The sequence below is a fragment of the Elaeis guineensis genome, chromosome 2 (genome assembly GCF_000442705.2).
Source record: "Elaeis guineensis isolate ETL-2024a chromosome 2, EG11, whole genome shotgun sequence".
Taxonomy (NCBI): Eukaryota; Viridiplantae; Streptophyta; class Magnoliopsida; order Arecales; family Arecaceae; genus Elaeis; species Elaeis guineensis.
This window is the reverse complement of record NC_025994.2, coordinates 84,467,002-84,486,940: the sequence shown is the minus strand read 5'-3', so window position 1 is coordinate 84,486,940 and position 19,939 is coordinate 84,467,002. Positions and strand designations below refer to the sequence as shown.

Sequence of the window (19,939 nt, the reverse complement as noted above, 5' to 3'; positions counted from 1 at the left end):
ATCTGGATTTTGATGGACGACAAGGGATGTTCTCCAGAAATATCATCAACTCTTGTGACGAAGAGACATGCTGAATTTATTCCTCTATGAGACTATCTTTTTTTTTTTTTTTCTTTTTTTGAAGAAAAGGGCAATAGAGGAAGAAAAGCCAGAAAAAGTTGGGAGAAGGGGCGATAAAGAGGAAACAAGGACTACAATATGGAAACAAGTTTCCCTCAAATCAATTGAAACTTCCCAGCTTCCTACTGAGGACACAAACAACTCCAATCTTGGAAACAGCATAGCGCCCGACTAAGATCTATAATTCTTGTTGTTTATTTAAGATGCAAAAGTGGATGCATCTTAATCTAATTAAACCAAACATGATTCTAATTTGATGTCCTTCACACAAATCAAATGGCATGTGGCATGAGACTTGAAGGCCTGGTTGTTTGCTGCCCACCTGCTCCAAACAAGGCTTAAGAAGATCAATCCAAGAAATGGTTGGTCATAATTAAATGGGTAGCTTTCTCGTCATCACTTCCCATTAGCTTCTCTAATCGACATCGTATATAATTTTTTCACCTTAAATTATGCTTGAGATATCTTCTACAGCAAATTAAAAGAGAATGTTTCTGACCTCCACGCAACTCAATTATAATCCAAGATTCCTGTCTCTCACTAGTTGATGGTCTTTGTAACATTTTTAAGGTGGATCCCATCTAAAAGGAGGGGCGGGTTGTCTTTCATGGGAAAGAATGATTGTGCTTGTTTTACAGCATCAACTATTAGATCACATTTTGCATGATTTTGAAAATATGATGTTAGCTTCTTAATCCATACTGCCAAATGGGGGAAAAAGATTCATCGTGCTTTGAAAATTACGTAAAATGCTATCTAATAGTTGACATCATGGAAAAAAAAAAAAAAGAACAAAAAAAAAAAAAAAAAAAAAAAAAAAAAAAGATACAACCCGGACCCTGAAAAAGGTCGTGCCGTGGACGTTTCTTTCTGGCCTCCATTCTATCATGGCCTCGTTGGCTAATTATCTACTCTTTCTCCCTTGGCCAGCTGCTCAAGACCAGACAAGTCAAGAATCCCACCCGGATCACATAGATTCCCTTTAACCCACACGAGAAGCGCCCACCCGAAAAAGCTGAATAAAGGAGAAGGACAAAGAAAGCAAAAAGACGGCCAAAGAAGAGGAAAAAAATAAAGGAAGAACGACGAAAGAAGAAATCTGACCTGTTCTACGTGCGTCTTTTTGTGCTCTCTTCTTTGCAGCCTTCATCACACCCACCCTCATCCCCCCATCATCCTTTCCACAACCTCCTCCTCCTTTCCCTGTCTCCCTCATTCCACCGAAGCCTCAGTTGCCAAAATAGAGAGATATAAAGAGGGGAAGAGATAAGGGATAAATGTAGAGCAATTGATGCGGGATAAGCTTAGAATAGGGGGGTTTGTAGAGGAATAGAACAGAGAAAAAAAAAAAGGAGAGGGGAGATGGAGAGGGTTTTCTCAGTGGACGAGATAGCTGACTCCTTCTGGGCCGCCTCCCCGCCCGGCCACGGGCTGCCGCCGCCGGTCGCCACCGACGGTGGGCCGCGTGGCGCGATGAGTCGGAGCCCTTCCGAGTGGTACTTCGAGAAGTTCCTGGAGGTCGCGGAGGAGGCCACTGTCCCCAGCACCACTTCCCCAGCCCCTCCTAATCCTAACCCTAACCCTAATTCCAACCCTAATCTTAACCCCAGCCCCCCTCCCGCCTCTGTTGTTGCTTCGAACTTTTATGGCGGTGGGAGGAAAGATGAGGGGAGAGGGGATGATGACGAGGTGATCCAGATCAAGGCGCCCGCCATCGTTCCCGCCACCGTGGCCCTGCACCGGGGTCCGCCGTCCGATCCGCCGATGGATGTTGATCCTGAGGAGTATGCGGTGCTTCTAAAGAAGAGGCTTGATATGTACTGTGCTGCAGTTGCCATGTCTCGGGTAAAGCTATCTGGTTTTTTAGATCTTATTTTTCCCTGTTTCATATCTTTTCGTTTGTTATCGGTCTTTTATGTTTGATTGATTGTGGTATTAGAATAAATTACCGGGATCTTCTCCTTGCCTTGAGATTTTATCTTTAATTCTACATCTCTGTGGAACTTTCCTTTTTACGTCTTAGATTGGAAGTCTTTGAAGATATGGATATTCTTTTCTTGCTTGGTGGATATGGATTGGGTTTCTATGATCAAGGGAGTTAATTTTTGTATATATGTTCTAGTAGTTTTGTTTATCTTGATATTATTGGTGTGTACTGCCGATATATGTTATTCATTCAATCATTACATTCCTCTCCTGTCCAAAGCACTGGAATTGAACCTGGACTGAATTTTCAACCATGAAATCAAATCTAGTCTCCGCCCTTCCTAAAGTTTACAGCTTGCCACCTCGATGACGCTACTAATCGAGGAGCAATTTTCATCTTAATAGTTAACCATGAGGCCTAAGGTAGCTGTTAAACAACTTAATACCAAGCACATGTTTACAGGATAAACCTTTACCTGATAAGAAGAATCAGGATGATGTGCTTAGAATGAGGATAGAATTGAGGCATGATATGGCCCTTAGCTATTCTAAGTAAAAAAGTTAACATACATTATATCAATCATTTCTTGCAGTAGTTATAACAATTGGAGGTGACAGACTACCTTGAAACGTTTGAAACCTTTAAAATGATTCATAATAGACTCATTTATAAGCATTGAAAAAGCAAGATGTGCTTTACATGAGAACTTTTTTTTCTTGATTAAATGGCTGGATCATACACCAATCAATTTCAGTTGTCCACTTGATATCTCCATTTTTGGTATCCATAAAAGTGCTGTAATGAAACTAATTTTATCCTGGGAGATGCTTCATCTCGATGACCATACGGTATGCTGTTTCCTTAGCATACTGCATCTAATTCCTTTCATGCTTTAGTTTACCCTTTTCCCCCCTAAAATGAATGTTGTTCAAGAATTCCTGCTATCTACTTAATTGTACACCGTTTAGCACCAAATTCGGAATATGCAGCACATTATGCATGGATGTCCTGACACAACCAACATGGATGAAGTTGGAAGTAAAAGGGTATGTGTTCTGTCCATTCACTGGTCTAGACAGGTATCTGCCCATTTCAGTCCAAAAACTATGCTCTGAGATGAAAGGTCAAGTTGGTGGATGCATCTCCAGCATTGCATGGGCATGCAACTGGTTCTGCATTGAGATGTGGGCAGCAATCTTTGGAAATATACGCTTCCAATGTACATTTAAACACTGAGGGTAGCCAAGGGATGAATGTCCTGCTCAGGTTGTCCTATGTTTTCCCTAAAATAGTTTTTGTTTCTTTATGCAGAGTTCTGGTGTAAATCCACAGGATTCTTCTGCTTCAACTGATATTAAATCACAGTTTTTAGATGCTTCAGAGCTAGGATCTCAGGCTCCTGCCACAGGTATTCATTTTCCATGCTGTGTTTTCTTAATAAACTAATTCTATAAGTTGCTGCAAGACATTTTATATATATATACATATATATCTAAATGCAGATTCCTATTGTGTATGATATTTTGTTCAAAGTAATGATCATAAGGGGATTTTAAAAGCCCTTAAAATCTTTATAGAATAACATCTATGATAGTACACGAGAATTCTTTCTAAAACTTGCAAATAAGGCAGCACGGATATGGATACGACATGATATATGGATGCACCAATAGTGAAAATCTTGAAAAATTGTATAGGACATGGCTAGATTATGGCAAGAAATAAATAAATTTTAAATATATGCTTAATATCCCCAAAAAACCCCTCCCTACACACACACACACACACATATGCATGTATATATCTATATGTATATATGTATGCATATATATGTATGTATGTATGTATGTGTGTGTGTAAAAAACACCAACAAGCATGATTTTATCAAAGAACACCAAATATAACAATTTTCAGAATTACAAAATATAAGATACTCAGCAGCAGCATGGTTTATACTCCATATAATGGGCTAATAGCATATGAGCATGGTCCATACATAATAAACCATCATGTCCATCATTAAAATATTAACATTCCAAAAAAGGCAAGTATGCAGCAAACATATAATATAATGCATCAAATATTCTATTATATATATATATATATATATATATATATATATATATATATATATATATATATATATATATATTGTATTATGAGGTAGCACTAGCGGAGGACAAATTGAGAGAGGGGTTATCTAGATGGTTTGGACATGTACAATATAGCATGAGAGATGCACCAGTATGAGGGAGTGATTTGGTACATGTAGAATGAAAGAGGGGTAGAGGTAGATTTAAAATCACATGGGATAAAATAGTAAGAGAGGATTTGATATCCATACATCCATCAGAAAGTGTGGCTCTAAACAAAGCAGAATAGAGAAAAATCATTCATGTAGCTGATCCCTACTAGTTTGAGATTGAGACTTAGTTGAGTTGAGTTGTATTGTATTGGAAAGATATGTTGCAGCCAGCAAACCAGCAACCAAATTAAAAGAAAGATGCAGCCTAGGGAAGAATTACTGAGATTAAGGGCAGCAAAATTCAAGAATTTAGCAAAAGTTTAGAACTTAAAAATAAAATCAAGTCATTGTTTCTTTTAGATTATTGGACCCATATAGAAACCTATGCTGAAAGCCCACTTGTCATGGATGTGATAATCTACTACTAACGCTAAAAGAATCCATAAAATATCCCAAAAGTATCCAGCAGGTATTTGTATCCTTGAAGTATTACCAGAGTAGCTGAGAAGTATTTGAGCATACGTTATAAGTATCCAGGCATATCCAAGAAGTATCTGATTCCCTATAAAATATTAAAACAATGAGGAACTGATTTCCTGTATCGAACATGTATTTGGGCCAATTGGAGCTGTATCCTATCTGATTCATATCTAGTACGGCCACGGCACCTATTTTGGAGTATCCATGCTTGCTAGCGTGCAAGGAACAATTGTTCAATACAATATGTTTGGGTATGCTGCGGATAAAATTTAAGAATGGCGATTCATACAAAGAAATAACTGATCAAAAGATTATGTTTATTATTCTTAACAAGAGATGGATATGGTAGGAACATAAATGATGTAGTGCATAATGTAAGACTAAAGTAGCTACAATAGTTTTTGGAGACCTGTTGCTAATAATGATGCATAAGTACGCACAAAAGCAGAATTCACATATGAAGGGAGCAAGTAGTAGCAAAAGAAGATTTGCTTCAAAATATGTTAGAAGGCTGGAGATGCATAAGGTTTTGAAGAATTTGAAAAGAGCCTGCAAACTGTATCTAAGTACGTAGAGTTTAATGAGGTTTCATAATGAATTCTCAAATTCAAAAGTTAGTTCTAGTAATATTCAAAAGCTAGCAAATATGTGAAGGGAACAGGTTAGAAATAGACAACATAGATGTTTTAAAGACTTTGAAGGTTTAAGAAATTATGGAAGAAGATGTTAATTAAAAGAAGACATATTACAGGCCATTGGCAGTTAAGATTGAAAAAGGGAAAGCGAAAAGTCACATGATGATGCATACACAAGCACAAAGGCAGAAGTCACATATTAAAGGGCAACTAGTTGGACAAGGAAGATTTGCTTCAAAATATGTTATTTGAAGGTTAGAGATGCATAAGATTTTGAAGGTATAAGAATTTGGAAGGAGCGGCAAACTAGATTGAAGTGTCAAGAGTTTATGATTTTCATGATAAATTTTAAAATTCAAATGAAAGATTTAATGATATTCAAAAGCTAGCTAATATGTGAAAGGGAACAAGTTAGATAGACCACATAGATGTTCTAAAGACACTGTGAAGTTTTAAGAAATTATGGAAGAAGATGTTAATTAAAAGAAGACAAAGTACAGGCTATAGGAATTTAAGATTTTTTTTAAAAAAAAAAAAAAAGCCAAGGGGGCAGCACTCAAGAATTATGAACACATAAGTGCATGTCTGAGAATTGAGATCTACACCTAGGTTCCTACCAAGAAGATATGAACTCACATCTTTTCAGAATGAATTGTACAATGTGCTATTCGAATTGAGAATCCATAAGTGTCAAGATTTACAATATTTGAAGAACTTATAATCCCACTATCGGATGCTTTAATACTATTTTACCTATCTATTTAAAAAGTGAATGATAGTGATTAAATTGGGATGTAAGATGCATGGCAGAATATAAACCAAGAATCCGGACTATTCATTGTGATCTGCATATCTTAAAACATATGGACCAAAAATATTACTGGTTCGGTTCATCTAATTAACAAATTGGAACTGGTCTTGCTATTCCTTGGTCTAACAACTTAAAAATATGATACAAATATGTTTGCATGCTCTAATAAGCCAAAAACAATCAGAACAATACTTTTAAACTACAATAAAACTTCCATTAATAATTTATAGATAAATAAACATGAATTCTTATAAGCCTTTAAACTACAAGAGGAAGTTAGATTTAAAATTCTTGCAATTGCTTGGCTCCCAATTTACAGCCTTAAATTCACCAAATGTTACTGCTTTACTAACTGTTGGTCATTGATCACATTACTTGTTATTGTAGAGTCTATGGTATTGCTTCTTTAAGCTTGTCATGTTATTGTTATCCATATTGGTACCAACTCTTTTTGGTATTTTTCCTACCATTTCCCTTTGTAAGTGCATCTTCCCTTTCACATATAAATATCCCATAAGTCCTCTTTTCTATGTACTTGTGATGTTAACTTATTATGTTTTCTTATCTTTCTATTTCTTTTATTAATCCTTGATTTATCCAAAAGTTAAGTAAAAAGATCTTTAGATTTACTAAAATTAAGGTTGCAACTTGGGTGGGCTGCGTAGGTTGAGGGCTCACCCAAACCCAAAACCCAACCCAACCATTACACCTCCCATCCCTATGTTGGTCTGAGATTTATCCAACCACAACAGCATCTTAGGCTATATTTGGGTTGGATTGGATTACTCTTTGGTTGTGCTGGGTTAGGTCAGACTAATCAAGTTAGGCTGGGTTTTGCAAGTAATTTAAGGTTGGGGAATGTTCTGGACATTTTTATTAGGTCAGTAATTGTATTGATTAAGATCTCTGCTAGGTGATTACACAGCTAAAATTTAATTAAATGGAGCACATAAGTATTTAGTTGAAAGATGAAAATTAATTAGTTATATTTTGTATTGGCTTGGGTAAATAGGTCAACACTCAACCCAACATGGGGTCGGATTGGGATTTATGAACTCAGGTTTATAAAACCTCAGCCTTACTCCACCTAATGCAACTGGTGAGAGGTAAGATTGGAGAAATGACACGTGGGATGAAAAAAATGCCAGAGGACCATGAGACATTTATATGATGGCCAATGAAGAGGACCATCTGAACATTACATGTGAATTCTTTTAAAAACATTTGGTGTGGAAATATCAACAAGTATGGAGAAATGCAGCATCAGTATAGCTGCATAGTGTCCTGTATGTAAGCAACGCCTCTTGGTGTATGAGACTAGGGAGGAGTGATTGTTTAATTGGAATGCTTGACAGAAGCATTAGATGATAAATATTGAAATAATACGCAAGAGTGTAATATATTATATGAAGTGTAATTTCAATAGAATGTATTTTATAAGGATTACTAGTGATGCTTAAATCTTGTATGGTTCAACTTCAAGGTCCTTTGAAGATACCTTTTCTGAACCCCTCCCCCAACGGAAAAGAAGTGAAAGAAGAATGACTGTAATGTACCTAGTCCATTCCTTTTTAGTTCGAATACCTTATTACTCCCACGTTTGCTGTGAGTGACCAGATGATCATGCCTACAACATTATGCCATCCTGTTCTATATTAGTGTGTGCTGCAGCAGTAGTTACACATGCAAATTAGTCTGGAATTTTTTCTGTAAAATACATTGACTTGGTCAATATCTTTGAAAATGTACCTTTTGTTTCCCTTTTCTGAATTAATTATTGTTTTTTTAATCACATATATTTCTATTATGTCACATCCTTATAGTCAATTGAAATGTTATTGGTGGATTTCTACTTTTTATGAAACACATAGGGATCTGTTTTTTTTAACATGAGATTTTTCTTTTTCTTTTTCTTTCATTCTTTATTTTTTTCCTTTTCCACCTACCCATGCATGACAGGAAATGGTTCTATGGTGCAACAAAAAGCAGGTAGTGGACCAAGTGGAGGTCCGGTTCCTACTGTCATGCAGAACTTAGGTGTCCAAGCGAGGCCAACTACCAGTGGATCATCAAGAGAGCAGTCGGATGATGAGGAACTTGAAGGAGAAGTGGAAACAACAGAAAATATGGACCCTGCTGATGCAAAGCGTGCAAGGAGGTAACATGAATTGTAATTATCCAGTTAGTATCAGTATCTTGTTGCTTCTGAACTTGGTAGGCTTTTGCCAACCTAGGTAGTACAGATATTTCAAAGTGCATGATCTTATATATATCAGATACCAATACTAATTGGATATAGCTAGGATATTTGTCATTGCATATTTTTTTAAGTATCCTTTTTTTTCATTATTATTTTTTTAAAGCTCTTGATATGTCCCGGACATGTGCCGGGTACTTCCCGATATCTTCAAGGTTAGGGGGAGGGTTGCTTGTTTTCTTTGGTGAATGTTGAACTTGGGCAAGTTGGTGGTCGTTGGGCATACAATATTTCATTCTTTAAAGTTTTGCCATCCATGCGTGAATGCATGTGCTTTGTGTGCTCATTCTTTCATTCCCATATTCCTGCCATGCAATACTCTATATTTTGAAGATTTACCATGAAGGCTTTTACCAGTCCTCTATCCATGTCCATACTTCATACTTGTCAATCATCACTTGCTATTTAAGGCTGTTATATCATACAAATAGTGATTTTGACTTATTTGAGTTTATTGACTTTCCTTAAAAAAAGACTTTTTGAGTTTATTAATCGGTAAAATCACCTAAAATATTTTCATTTTTTTTCTGAGTTCAGTCTTTGCTTGTTGAAATGGTGGTGGAACATCAGCGACATTCCACTCCACTCTAAACAATCAGGGCCACATTATGCTTTAAAGTTAAAACCATAGATTTATAAAGCTGCTGCATAGCATAGGGCTTTATGCATTTTTCGGATCTCTGAGTTAACCATTCTGGGAGAATTTACCTCTACGAGTCTTATTGAACTCGAGGGAATGATCTTTATGGGTTTTGAATTGATAATGGGAGAATTGGGCTGTGCATGAACAGCAATTTGTGAAATTTGTCGACATTTGTTTCTGAGAGCAGTTCTTGTCAGTATTGATTATTGTCATTAACAAAATATCTTTCCTATTACATATGAAATAGAAAAAGAGAAGAATGTGCATGTCAGCTTGTCTAATTCACTAAATGTATAAACCAGTTGTGCAGACCACATGTGTTTTCTATCAAATGTGTGAGGCAAATTGCACGGCAGGTAGACAAACTCATAGTTTTTCTGTCATGCATCGACTGTTTCCTGGACCCAGCTGGCTTACTCAAGGGTTTAGACAAGTTAACTAATTAAATGGAAGCATCGTATATTTGTATTACCCAGTCACTTGGTACCACTGTCCCCAAGTGGCCACCACTTACACCTTTAAAAGATTCCACATGACAACACTTATCATATAACACCATTGTATCTAAATTTACAAATCATATGAACATATCAACATATATTTGCTACTAGACTATGCTAACTTTTGCATTTTATACCACTAGGATGGTTCCTGGGGGACTCATATTAAAATTATAGTACCGAAAATTAGAAAAAATATATTTAGCATATGGTCATTACATTCCATAAGATTAGTTTCTCCATGTGAGTGTTTGGTCAGTATTTTCTGGGCAAACAATTAGTGTAAAAGAAAAATAACATATAAGTTAGAAAAGATAAAGAGATCAAAAATTCTTACAGGTTATGGAACCATTAGCCAACATGAAGATAAAGACCTTGGGTTTTTAATTTTCATAGTTAATTTGAAAGAATCAGAAGTTTTCATTTCATGTTATGAATACTCTGATGTCCCTTGGATTTGATGGAAGGTTCATAGCCATTATCCAAAATAACGGTAACATATGCAGAATCTAGAAAAGATTTGAAGTATAAATATTAAAGGATAAACTTGTAAATGAATGTATTTTTAAATAAATATTTAAGTCAAATTCTTGGTATAATCTTAATGATTTTTTAATGTATGCCTTTATAAATATCTAAAATTATGTGAATACCCTTGCAAATTGTAAATTTGCATATATACTCTTGTAATTTTTTTTTTGTATGTATATCTTAATAAAAAGTATAAAATTACATGTATGCCCACACAAATTTAGTACCTGCATGTTTGCAACATCATCATCAATGGTGGGTAGCGTGAAAATTTTGTATCTTAAGAAGTCATTGATGAGCCCAATCTAAAGGTAGAGAAGCATCTTCAGCCATACAGAATTGCTTGGTTCAAGGAAGGCAATGAGGTAACTGTCTTGAAACATTCAATTTGCCAATATCTCTATTGGTGACACATATGTTGATGATGTATAGTGTGAAGTAGCATTGATGGATGCTTGCCACATATTATTGGGTTGCCCTTGGCAATATGATTGAGAGATGATCCATGATGGAAGATACAACACATACTCTTTTTGTAGAGATGGAATATGGATTATGCTTCGACCCATGAACGAGGAATCCCTACTAAGGAAGGAGGATCCAAGTCTCCTTCCATCAAAAGCTTCCATAGTGAAAATAAGGGCTCGATTGCATATATATGGTCATCCATAAGGAAGAGGCTGGTTAAATCCAATGCCTGGTGACATGAAGCCACCCTTAAGGAGTTTGATGATCCGTTGTCTTAAGAGCTCCCAAACCATGTGTTCGGTTGGGGTCATAAGAGGGAGGATGCATAGGGTTGGATGGGTGGCCCCCATCTATTGTCTGGTTTTAAAAGATATTAGAAATGAGGAAAATGAGGGATTGTCCATCTATCCTAGCCGACCAATTTGCATACTCTCAAATTTTTGGGAGCATGCAAGGGAAGATGGAGCATATGAGCGATGGATTTCTATGTTGATAAAATTATTCTTCATTAATTTTTTAACAAAATCATAACACTTCTTCACTCTTTTACTAGACAAGAGACCCACACGCCACCTTTTCTCTACTCTAACCGCTTTCCCTCTACTCCTTAACACCACCAACCCACATTGCCCATCACTGCCCCAGCCCATCACTAACCCTCTTCTCCTCCACTCTATCTCATCAACTCAACCACCATCCCTCTTCACCTTTATTATCCAAGAATAGTTTAGCAAAAATATCATGCAAATATCATCCATCCTCCCCTTCACTTTTCTATATCAAACAAAGGAGGGAATCATTTCCAACCACCCGTTCATATTTCATCAAACACATGGGAGGATGGATGGAAGACTCATCTATCCTCTCTCACATCCATCCTTTTTCCAATTCATCCTTTCTCCAATCCATCCTTCATACCAAAGGGTAAATGTCTATCACTTATACGTGATATCTAGCATATGATAGACCTTGTATCTAGTGCCAATTTGCCAAATCTCTCATACTATTGCATGGTGCCAAAGGAGCATGAGGAGCTATAAAGGCAAGTCAATGAGTTTTTGCAGAAAGGTCTGATCCGCGAGAGTTTAAGTCCATGTGTTGCGCCGACCTTGCTTAATTCAAAGAAATACAAGACCTGGAGAATGTGTGTGGATAGCCACATTATCAACAAGATCACAGTGAAGTACTAATTTCTCATCCCCTGATTGGATGATATGTTAGACTAGCTTGCAGGAGCTTGTATCTTCGCCAAGATTGACCTTTCTTAGGCTATCACAAATTCAATCCATCTAGGTGATGAATTAAAAACTACATCTAAGATAAGGGGCAGGCTTTACAAGTGGCTTATCATGTCATTTAATCTCTCCAATATGTGAGTTGTGAACCAGATAGTTCTACCTTTAATTGAAGATCTGTGGTTGCGTATTTTGCTGGCATACTTGTGTACAGCCGCAATTCTTGAGAGCATATGGAGCACTTGAGATAGGTGTTTGGAACCTTGCGCTAAGAGCTGTATGTGAACTCCAAGAAGTGTTTGTGGGTTGTGCCCAAACTGAACTTTCTGGGATATGTCTTATCTGAAAACGGCATCTGAGTTGACAAAGAGAAGGTCAAAGCCATCAAAGAGTGGTCATCTCCTTGACACATTTGTGATGTCTGGAGCTTCCTCAACCTTGCATCATTTTAGCGGTGCTTCATCACGTACTTTTCATCCATTGTCACCCCCATCACTGACTGCATGAAGCAAAGGAAGTTTATTTGGATATTCAATGCCGAGAAGAGCTTCCACAAATTGGAGGAGTTAATAATGCAAGCACATATCGTAGACTATTTGACTTTGACACAGTGTTCTAGGTTGAATGTGATGTATCCAAAGTTGTCATTGGCACAATTCTTTCTTAAGAAGGTCGACTAATGGCCTACTTCAACAAAAAGCTGAATGAAAGCTGCCTCAACTACTCTACCTACAATATAGAGTTTTATGCTATGATGTAGGTCTTGCAATATTATAAATCGTATCTCCAACAATGTGATTTTGTACTCTGATCGTGAGGCATTGCCCTTAGTGGAAATCACCACCTTAAGTTTGGCTTTGTGATCAAGCACAGGTTCGGTGCTGTGAACCAAGTAGCAGATGCGCTCAGCCACCAACATATTCTACTTGGTACTTCCTCTGGAGAGGTAATGGGTTTTGACATACTAAAAGATCTGTATGAGAAAGATGCAGATTTTGGAGCTGTCTAGTTTTTAAACATGGAGGTACTCCTAACTTCTCTCTTACTAATGGCTTTTCTTTGGAACTTGCCTTTGCATCCCAAATTGTTCCCTGAGAGAGAAGGTAATCCAAAAACTACACTTTAGGTGACTGAGTGGTCATTTTGGACAGGGCAAAACAATGGCCCCGGTATAAGAGAGCATTATTGACCCTGATATGGTTCATGATGAGATGTCACATCTAGGGATGGAAATAGGCCAGGCGGCCTGTCAGGGGCCTACGGCCTGGCCTGCTGTCGGCCTGGCCTGGCCTGACCTATTTATCTAAATAAGTCAGGTATAGGCTTTTAAAAAGGCCTCTTTAAATCAATAGGTCCGGCCTAAAATTCCAAAGCCTGGCCTGAAAGCCTGCGGGCTGGCCTGTATAAATTATATATATATATAATTTAATAAAAAATATTATTTTATTAATATATATAATTAATTAATTATTGATCTTATCCATCAATATCTAATTATCTTAGTCCTTTCGAGAATCAAGAAGACGGAAGAGTCTTTTTAAATAGGCTTTCAGGCTAGGTCAGGCTTTTTTATTTTGCAAAACAGGTCAGGCCGAGCCTCATTTTAAGCCTGAACCAGTCCAACAGGCCAGGCTCAGGCTAGTATTTTACGATACAGGCCTGGCCTGTTTAAGCCAAAGCCTGGCCTATTTCCACCCCTAGTCACATCTGCCAGATGGCTATAGCTTATGTGCTGAACATAGTTTTTTATACCCCTTGGCTTATCCCTGCAGCTTCATGAATAGAACACCATGCATATTCAAGACCATATTTATGGTAGTGGATAGGTTTAGCTCACTTCATCCCTTGTGGAAAGATGATGGATGCTTCACATGTGGTATATTTCTACTTCACAAACGTGGTTCGACTGCATGGAGTTGCTTAGATTATCACTTCAGATCATGACATTAGATTTATGAGTCACTTCTGGAGGATGCTGCGGCAAAACTTGGGGCCAACATTGCAGTTTAGCAGTGCATACCATCCTCAAACGGATGGCCAAACCAAAGTGGTCAATAGAAGCCTCTAGAATTTACTCAGATGCCTTGTGTGAGACATGCTGATAATTTGGGACTTGGCTCTTCCTCAAGCCAAGTTTTGGTTATAATAGCTCATGCATCTGTTCTACCGGCCGAAGTCCATTGGAGATCATGTATTGGAGGACACCAAGCAGTGAGCTCGCTTTGGTGCTGCTACCAAATACGCGGTTGGTTAGATCTGATGCAAAGACATGGTGGATCATATCGAAAACATCCATAATCACAGAAGCAGCTAGAGGAGTATAATATTGAAGGCTATCACAGATTACAAAATAATATTGAAGATCTTATCCGATCAGGTGATGTTAAGATGAGTCCAAGACTATACCCAATCAACCAGTGGCAAGGTGAGTCGTAGATATTGTCAAGAGGCATATTAGGGGAATTGTTTTTCTTCCCTCATTTGCAAGAAATAAATGCGGACACATTTGTGGGAGGTTCAATGGTTCCTATAACTATAAATAGAGGTGTCTCGCCATTGTAAGGAACATCTTGAATAAAATAAAATTTCTAGGTCTACTCTCCATTATTCTGTGAGAGTTCTTTTTTATTGCTTCTTCTTCTTCTTATCTTCCTACTTCATTGTTGGGTCGATTTTCTTCCTCAAGGAGAAAGATCACTGCATGCACTAACATCCCAATTCAAGAGAGAATTGATGTCCTGCATTTGTCTCGCTCATGCTTTCTTTTTGGAATGATGATACTGTGGATATCATCCTGTTCCTGCAAGAGCTAAATCCTTGATCCATAGGGAACAATATGTCATCTTCAGCAAGACCTTTTACATCTTTGCTACCGTTGATGTTTCCACTATCACTTGTGAAGGCATGCAAGTTTAACTTTTCCTATGTGTTAGATTTGTGATTTGTTTGGTTGAATTTCAGTTTGATTTATTTGCCACCAGGATGATTTCAAATCGAGAATCGGCAAGACGCTCGAGGAGAAGAAAGCAAGCACATTTGAATGAGCTTGAGGCACAGGTCTGGTTTTTGTAACTTTGTTTTCTTGTCATTTGCAAACAATACCATGATTTTGTTGACTTGAATGACATTGTTACATAGGTCTCACAATTAAGAGTTGAAAACTCATCTTTGTTAAAGAGTCTTACTGATGTCAACCAAAAGTACAATGAAGCTGCTGTGGATAATCGGATACTAAAAGCAGATGTAGAGACTCTGAGAGCTAAGGTATGCTAACTATATCTGAAACTCCATGTTTAAAATGATGGTTTGCCAGTTCCCTTCTGTTTAGGTTCATATAGTTGTTTTGCTTGAACCAGCCTAGTGGAATTTGTGGTCGAGGACTTGGCTGTCTCTCATTAGATTGGTTAAACATGGTAATAGATTTTGTTACCCATTGTGCTTGCTATCTTATAGCTTGGTCAGCACTTTATCCTTGCCTATTAACTCATCATTGCTTTCTAGCATAGAGCTTGAAGTACATGGATGATGCGGGTATGTACATGGAACATTTGCAAGTCCTGATTCATGGTGACTGTGAAAATGGAGAGCTAGATTTTTATTAGATGATTTCTTTGAAGAAAAATTGCATTTGATCCCTTTTTTTTTAAACTGAAATTGTCTCCGACTATAGGCGGGCCTATCTGGTCGAGCGTTTACAAACAGGCTAATTTCTATACGTACAGGTGAAGATGGCAGAGGACACTGTAAAGAGAGTAACTGGTATCAGTCCCATGTACCCGAACATCCCTGACATATCAACAATCAGCATGTCTTTCAGTGGGAGTCCATCTGATGCAACATCCAGTGTAGTTGTTCCCATCCAAGATGACCCAAACCACTTCTTCCAGCAACCGCCACCACACGACCAAAGAATCAATACCTGTCTCCCTGAGATTGCTCCTGCTCCTCCTGTTGAGCATGTTGTACATGGTGCTGTGCCTGGTGACAAGATAAGTAGTACCACTTCGATCCAACAGGTGGCTGGTCTTGAGCACCTCCAGCAGAGGATCTGTCGAGGACAAAGCCCATGCGGTTCTGTGCAATGGGATGCTGCTGCACCGGATCCTGAGGCCTCTGTCAACAGCAAGCAAAATCAGGTATAAAGAAATTTTGAAACTGCCTACTGTTGATGTTGTCAACTTTCTGTGCACTGTAAATGAAGTCTATCTTATTCTTATTTTGGATGCTGCGTATTGGCACCATCAGTTGGTTCTTTATTTAACGAATGGTGTTGTTCCGTCCGTCCCTTTAACATCTTTGATGCTCGTATTGAGAAATTTTCATACTCGATGATAAGCAGCATCTTGATTAATCCTTGTCATCCTAGGTGGATTCAGAGACATGGTGTATAAATTTGGTCTTAACCTATTTTATACATGGATTAAAGTTACTTTAAAAGCATTACATGTATAAAACCTTAGTTTATCTGCACATTTTGTGAAAATCATCAGTTCTTGAAGTTCAAAACTGCTAGTTGACCAGCATTTGCTATCATTAATATTGAATTATAAACAAAAGATGTTTAGAATATAATAGTAGTTTGCTATTTGCAATTTGAGAGGATTCGTTTAGTTCACGGGAAGAAAATTTTTATTGGAATATTTTTTTGGAGAAGTTAATTTTTGAGAATATAATATCTGAAAAAGTGGTTTTGACATATTTGATTATTTATAAAAAAAATGAGACATCATAAAGTTTTTTATATTTGATTGAGGGTGAAAAACTTACTATATCTTTATTAAAGTCTTATCTCATTCTGTTTGTGGTTTTAAGGGTATTTTTTTTAAAAAAAATCTCAATTTTTTTTTAATTTTTTTTATGGGAATGTCAAAAATTTACGTTCCATAGGATTTTTTTTCCACGGAAAATTTATTTTTATAAAAATATCATTTTCTAATTTCTCTTTTTTAAAACTTTCTATTAAAATAAGAGGGGTTCTTTTATTTTTTTTTCGTTGATCAGAGTTTCTCCTTTTCTATTCTTGTCAACCAAACGAGTCCCGGACGAGTTCAAAATTGCTGTAAGAAGTGATGCCTTTGCCTGCCTTTGCGGTGGATGGTGATATTAAAATCCACTATAAGCAAAAAAAAAAAAAAAAAAAAAAGCCAAGTTTTCTTGGTTGGTCAGAAAAACAATTTTAAGCTTGGTTCATGTTCCTCTTAATGCACACAAATTTGTGCCAAAAATCGAAATATCAAAGCCGTCTAAGCGGTCTTTTGCATGATGTCCCCACTTCATTTATCTGTTTTGAAGTTAATTTGGCACAAATTTATGCCAAAAACCTAATTATCAACTGTGTTAATTACTGTAATGGCGACTAGCAAGCAAGACATCCAGCATGTGGGGATGGCTCCGAACTCTGCATTAACCACGGCCACCCTTCTTGCCATTGATGGCTATTTGCCTTTCCGAGAGACTAGCTTTTTTTTTTTTTCCTACGTTTTCCTCTAAAAAGCTCCATTCCCCTTTCTTAATCTTCTGTGGTGCAATGGAAATCCAAGTATTTTTATTGGGAGTCTTGCGAGCTGGCATCCCATTAAGTTTGGGAACCTCTTAACGGTGCTCAGATGCAATCCCATGTCTGATCAGCGAAGTATTGTCGAAGTTGATTTTGGGGCGTGAAAGAAGCTCGAAAGAGTATAAAAAAACGTCGAGTTCGCTGCATGAGTTCTGTTGGTGTTGTTGAGGACCAATGTGTCGTTGGCGAATTGGATGCATACCGGCAGTAATATGTCGGAGCATTTCGAGAGAACGAAACAACCTTGGTCGTGCGAAGTCCCCAGCGTTGTTTATGCGACGGTGGCGTTTTGTAACTGAGCTGCACCTCGCACTACTCTGGGAGGCATCACCTCCAACTGTCGGAACTCCGTAATGCTCTTGGCGCTTTAACTTTTTTTTTTTTTGTTTGGGGGGGGGGGGGGGGGGGGCGTGGATGGTAAATTGCTTGACTGTTTTTGTCGACGACCATTTGACCTTCCACAGCGAGACACGGAAAATTCGCACGTCTACATCGAGGCATGGGAAATCCGGATGAGCCGGAACTTAACTGGCATTTTTGGGCAGGGGGCCCACCTTCGGGCGGAGTCTTTTGTACGTGACCGTCTTGGTCTGCGTTTGTCTAACTCTGGCCACTATAAATAGTGATACGTCCTAAATATTCAAGTGTGCTTTGCCTAATTAATTTAAAAAAAAAATATTTATAAAAAATATTTAATTTTTAATTTATTTATCAAAATAATATCAACAGTATAAAATTTTATTCAAAATGACGTTTTATGATAGCCACGTCACCATCCTATTCCACCTATTTTCTACGTGGATGAAAAAAATAAAATAAAATTACCAAATCAAATGGTGTTTCTGGAAACGCCATTTCAAATGGCGTTTCTCAAAACGCCATTTGATTTGACGATTTTAATTTTTTTAAAAAAATAAAAAAATTAAAAAAATAAAAATTATAATTTTAAATTTTTTAAAAAATAAAAATTATAATTTTGATTAAAATAAAAATCATCATTTCAAATTAGTATCCTCATTTCAAATTATCTTTTTAAAAAAATATTTGAAAAAAATTGATGCAAAAAAAAACCATAAAAAAAGAATTGAAAAAAAATAAAAATTATAATTCTGAATTTTAAAAAAATAAAAATTTTAATTTTAATTCAAATAAAAATCATCATTTCAAATCACAATTTCCTTTTCAAATTATTTTTTTTAAAAAAATATCATAAAAAAGGAAAAAATGAGAAAAAAATAAAAATTTAAATTTTAAAAAATAAAAATTTTAATTTTAATTCAAATAAAAACCATCATTTTAATTATTTTTTCTATTTAAAATTAGTTTTTTTAAAAAAATATCCCAAAAAAATCTTAAAAAATTAAAAAAATAAAAAGTACCATAAAAAAAGAAAAAATAAAAAATAAAAAAAATAAAAATTATAATTTTGAATTTAAAAGAAATAAAAATAAAAATTTTAATTAAAATAAAAAATATGATTTCAAATTACTTTTCCCATTTCAAATTAATTTTTTAAAAAAATATTCCAAACAAAGAAAAAAATACCTAAAAAAATATCATAAAAACAAAAAAAATGATAAAAATAGAAAAAAAATTAAAAGTAAACTTTTAAATTATAAAAAAATTTAAAATTTTAATTTGAATGCAAAAAAATAAAAAAATAAAAAAATGCCATAAAAAGTGAAAAAAGGAAAAAAATGGGAAAAAATAAAAATTATAAATTAAAATTAAAAAAATAAAAATTTTAACTTTAATTCAAATAAAAAATATCATTTCAAATTACTCTCCCCATTTTAAATTATTTTTTTAAAAAAATCTGAAAAAAGAAAAAAATTGGTGTAAAAAAATAAAAAATACCATGAAAAAAAGAAAAAAGGGAAAAGAATTGAATTGAAAAAAATTAAAATTGTAATTCTAATTCAAAAATAAAAATTATAATTTTGAATTTAAAAAAATAAAAATTATAATTATAATTCAAATTAAAAATATCATTTCAAATTACTAAATAAATTTAAATTTAATTTTTTAAAAAATATTCGAAACAAAGGAAAAAATACCTAAAAAAATGCCAAAAAGGGTAAAAATGGGAGAAAATTAAAATTAAAATTTTAAATTATAAAAATTTTAATTTGAATTCCAAAAAATTTAAAAAAATGCCATAAAAAAGTTAATAAAAGGAGAAAAAATGAGAAAAAAATAAAAATTATAATTATAAATTAAAAAAAATTTAACTTTAATTCAAATAAAAATTATCATTTCAAATTACTATCTCTGTTTTAAATTAATTTTTTTTATTAAAAAATCACATAAAAATAACTAAAAAAAATTAAAAATATCATAAAAAAATAAAAAAATAAAAAATTGAAATAAAAATGCCAAAGGGAATGACGTTTTTGAAGATGCCATCCCTTTTGGCATTTTTGAAGCTTAAGATCGAAAAAAAAAAGAAAACCTCCCTCTTCTTCGGCGTGTCCCTCTTCTCCGCGTCTTCCTTCTCCTCTCCAACGGCACGGCGGCGAGCTCCCGACGG

At 35.6% G+C, this 19,939-nt stretch overlaps 1 protein-coding gene across 5 annotated transcripts; it reads left to right on the top strand.

Annotated features, from left to right (window-relative positions):
* The first annotated feature begins 1,064 nt into the window (after positions 1–1,064).
* Positions 1,065–16,203, top strand: LOC105055762 (light-inducible protein CPRF2). Of its 5 annotated transcripts, none has more exons than XM_010937758.4 (8): positions 1,070–1,965; positions 3,359–3,455; positions 8,178–8,376; positions 14,834–14,909; positions 14,991–15,116; positions 15,209–15,265; positions 15,359–15,383; positions 15,575–15,827. In XM_010937758.4, the coding sequence occupies exons 1-8, from the start codon at positions 1,483–1,485 to the stop codon at positions 15,640–15,642; spliced, it is 1,131 nt and encodes a 376-aa protein (XP_010936060.1). In that variant the 5' UTR covers positions 1,070–1,482; the 3' UTR covers positions 15,643–15,827. The 5 variants fall into 5 exon arrangements, with proteins under 5 accessions (XP_073108081.1, XP_010936060.1, XP_019709503.1 ...); XM_019853944.3 differs by having other exon boundaries at positions 1,071–1,965; positions 15,354–15,383; positions 15,575–15,688; XM_073251980.1 differs by lacking the exon at positions 15,359–15,383 and having other exon boundaries at positions 1,065–1,965; positions 8,208–8,376; positions 15,575–16,203.
* Positions 16,204–19,939: the final 3,736 nt, after the last annotated feature.